We start from the raw sequence: 4,087 nt of genomic DNA, 5'->3' as shown, positions 1-4,087 counted from the left end.
AACAAGAAATAAACGCATCAAATCCAAGGACTAAAAAAAAGAGTACTTCACGTTGGCCACGAGTTTCAGGTGTGCAATCGGGTGTAGCAAAAATAAAGGGTTTAACCAGATATCTGGGTGACGGTGCTAACTTACGATAGGAGGTCAGCCTTAAAAAAGTAACTTACTAAAAAGCCCAAAAATTATTATTATGCTAAACATTTCTTTAATGATAATTGTTTTTGCAAAAGCAGTTTTGAAATCGGCTGATAATTTGAAAACTGGATTCGATTAAACCTTAATTTTAATAGCCGTAGTTGAAAATATTGAAAGAATAAATCTCATTGCAAATTTCAAGTCACATTTAGAAACTTTATTTGACGATTTATTTTCTTCCTCCAGGGAGAACGTTGTCGAATGGACAGTGACAATGCCCGTCCACACAGTGCTGGTTTCCGAACAGGGCGCAGTGCTCGGTACAATCAGAGGCGGTCGTGCAAGCTTAAACATGTAATGTTAAGGCGTTTGTTATGACCATCAAATAAGGGTTTAATTTTGCAAAAAAAAATACACAGGCACTGATTTTATTTGGTGGTTTATCATAACTGTTGTGTAATAAGATAACAGTTAAATGTTACATATTATAAATTATTATACTTTCATGTTAAATACTGAAATCTGATTGGTTTAGACGCAATTGGTAATCCGTTCTATTACCCTCAGCGTTAGCAAAACACTTGGCAACTGGTAACAAAACGAATTGTTACATGCGCGTAAATTATGCGCGTACGGTTCGCCGTAGAATTCACTTCATTTCTTTATAAAAGCAGTAAAATTTTCTTTAAATATAAGACATTCAGTATAATAAAATAAATAATGCCTGTTTGGGAGGGTAACTGTTGAAATTGACACCCCTCGAAAGCCATTGTCAACCTCCGCTTCGCGTCGGTTGACAATGGTTTTCTCGGGGTGTCAATTCCAACAGTTACCCTCCCAAACAGGCACTATTTATATAATGTAGCTTACTTATGGTCGATATATGCATTATCGTTAAGACAATTGCTTGCTTGGTTTTATTCAGCAGACAAATAAATGCATGTAAAACTAAAAAAAACCTTCGGTTATTTTATTACTTGGTTTCTGTTACATTGGTTTTTGTTTTGTATGAAGCAAATGCAACAATTTTTTTAAACATGAAATTTGAAATTTTTCGTATTTTCAAACAAGGACAATTATAAACCCAATGCCATTTATAAGCTTTATTTGCCTTTTGAAAAATGTTAATCTAATCTAGAAAGGTTATTTATAATCGTTTTAGGTATAATATATTAAATTGAAATTAAAAATTCAACATTTGCACAAAAATCTAGTTTATTGGCAATTGCTTTTGTTTTATAGTAATAATACCTTTCCCGGTGTTCGTTGTACAAGTACAGGTACCAAGCACGCAGTGTGGGGCGCCTTCAGAGCACGAGGTGGATGTACACTCGTGGTGAAAGAAGGTACACCGCTCAGCGGCGACTAAAATAAGTTCAAAGACAGTTCTTGCATTCTTCACTCTTTGATTTCATTCTCTATCTTTTTCTTTTTACAGAAAAAATAATTTAAAATTAATTCAAATTTGTGTTTAATTGGGGGAACACAAGACATAAACAGTACTTAAGGAAAAACTCTCTAAACCATGCACATAAAACACCTACAAAAACCAAACAAACAAAAAAATAACGATATTTACATCAACCTAGAGATTGATCGTACAAGAGTAGATCCAAAAGTAATGTTACACTGTGAACTGCCAATGAAATGGTTTATACTTACCTGCAGCTACAAAAAGAACAATACACAACACTGTAGCTCTCATTGTTAAAAATGCCAAGATAAGAATTAGGGTGACTGATCTAGCGTTATATATACCTGGGCACTTAAAAGTACGCGCATGCGTTTTAAAATCTAGATAATTTTGTCAAACTCGTTTTTGGATCTATTTCATCTAACTATATAACTTCATTTCTGAAAGGTGTAATCTATGAACATAAAAAAAATCATTTTCAGTTAAAAAAAAATTATGAGTCTAGACAACAGTGTTATCTGTATTCTGAGATATTCTAACTATTACAGAAAACTTGTACATGAAATAAATAAGCACTCACTATGGCCTTCAACTCAACATTCAGGTATATTGACGAGATATTAACAATTGTTTTTTCCACTTACGTCGACTCAATATATCCCAGTGAACTTTAAATACAGATACCTCAGAGTCTTCGTCATCTTTTGTTATATTTGGATATTATACTGGATAGAAACCTTAATGGTAACTTAACAGCAAAACTCGTCGATAAACGTGATGACTTCAATTTTTCTATTGTTAGCTCTCCTTACTTATGTAGCAATATTCCATCATCAACTCCATATGGAGTGTTTGTCTCTCGGTTAAGTCGATACGTAAGAGCATTAAACAGTTTTGTTGAGGCGAGGCAAGCTACTGATGAGCACGTTGATCAAACAGAAATGTTCAAAGTTTCGATTGAAGACATATTTTTGTACGTTCTATGGTCGATACACCGACCTTGTCAGCAAATACAGTTTTCCATGGGTCGCATGCTGACTGGCGTTTTTCATACCAATTGTTAGGCCATAATTAAACACCCAAAGTATGTCTATCTTTACGTTTTCCCAACTACGACGAAATACAAACGGCAGTTGTGACCGGTCAACAGAGGATGCTTACTTCCTAATGACATCTGATCCTACCTCTATATTTTTTTTACAGGTCCGTGTTTGCTCTGGCCCTTTTTGTCTTTTACGTTTGGGCTTTTGATTTTGAATACTGTGCGTTATTACCACATGTCATTCTAGAAATACTTAAGTGCTGAAGACCCGTCCCAACCTTTATCAACTTTTCATACGGTGGGTTTCGGCCATTCCACCATTTTCGTTGTGCTACAAATCCTGGTTTAAATTTCCCAAAAATATTTTTTTTCAAAAATACACTTTCTTTGATTTTTTAAATAAAAAATTCAAATTCAACTGCATTACTTTTAACTATTAAAAAAATAAAAGCGACATTCTTGATATTTGAAAATGTTGACGATGCCTCTAAAAATGAGAATGAGTATGCACTCTTGGTACTATTTTGTGAAGAATACAATATGATGTATACAAAATTATCTCATCTGATGATCTTCAATTTTAGAAAATGTGACCTGACTTTCAAGAATTGAGCAAACATACAAATAATGTTTTTTTTTCTTTTCAAACATGAGACCGTTAATTTAAAACCAACAAATAAGATTAAATAAAAATGTTGGTTTTTTCATGCAAAAATTTACATCTTTGGTTTTTGTAGATACTACGACGGAAAGTTCAATGACTTTATTTCGAAATATGACTCTTATTTGGGTTATCACCAACTAGTAGAGAACGATATCGTTTTATCTTCATTGCTCCCTACAGTATCAAAAATTCAAGAAATACATTAGTGCATAAGACCCATTGTGCCTGTTATCGACTTTTCATAACAAGTGTTTCTAAATACGCCATTATCTTCAAAATGTAAACTAAATGTTAACAAATACTTTTCTAAGAAGATTAACTATATTAAATTTAAAAAAAGCTAATGAAGCAGTTTATTTGACTGTTGTCATTAATCAAAATCATCTGATTAGCATTGATCTAAGATATGTTTACCTTGATTTAACCTCACCTTTATTGCATGTGCCGCTTGTGACAGCTACTTATAACACAAGCGCCAATGAATACATAAGTGATGGACATAGATAATATTGTAGTGAATATTGACATCGGGTTTGGAATTTCATAAATAACAACATAATTATCCATTATAAACAAATTTCAGATGTTACCTCTACCTTCCCCAAGTTGGACGTGGATTTTATCCGTCATACGTATAAGAGGTTTTTAAAACCCATAACAGATATTTGTGAGTATCATTGATAAATAACTATGTACCATCACAAAAATATTATTATGTCATTACCATGGTCATAATGGCTGCTACAACGTACCGCTGTTAATATGAGTTCTCTGAATGTATTACACAGTCAATTCAAGCATATATTTTCCAAAATATCCTATTTTATAGCAC

The 4,087-nt window shown here is 33.0% G+C and overlaps 1 protein-coding gene across 1 annotated transcript; it reads right to left on the bottom strand.

Moving 5' to 3' along the window:
* Window positions 1-350: 350 nt before the first annotated feature.
* Window positions 351-1,892, bottom strand: LOC128173746 (serine protease inhibitor Cvsi-2-like). Its single transcript, XM_052839407.1, has 3 exons — window positions 1,798-1,892; window positions 1,387-1,500; window positions 351-480 (listed from the first exon to the last, which is right to left on the bottom strand). The coding sequence occupies exons 1-3, from the start codon at window positions 1,838-1,840 to the stop codon at window positions 365-367; spliced, it is 273 nt and encodes a 90-aa protein (XP_052695367.1). The 5' UTR covers window positions 1,841-1,892; the 3' UTR covers window positions 351-364.
* Window positions 1,893-4,087: the final 2,195 nt, after the last annotated feature.

Source organism: Crassostrea angulata, chromosome 2, assembly GCF_025612915.1.
Source record: "Crassostrea angulata isolate pt1a10 chromosome 2, ASM2561291v2, whole genome shotgun sequence".
Lineage (NCBI taxonomy): Eukaryota > Metazoa > Mollusca > Bivalvia > Ostreida > Ostreidae > Magallana > Magallana angulata.
The sequence above is the reverse complement of the archived record's forward strand: the minus strand, read 5'-3'. Positions and strand labels throughout refer to the sequence as shown.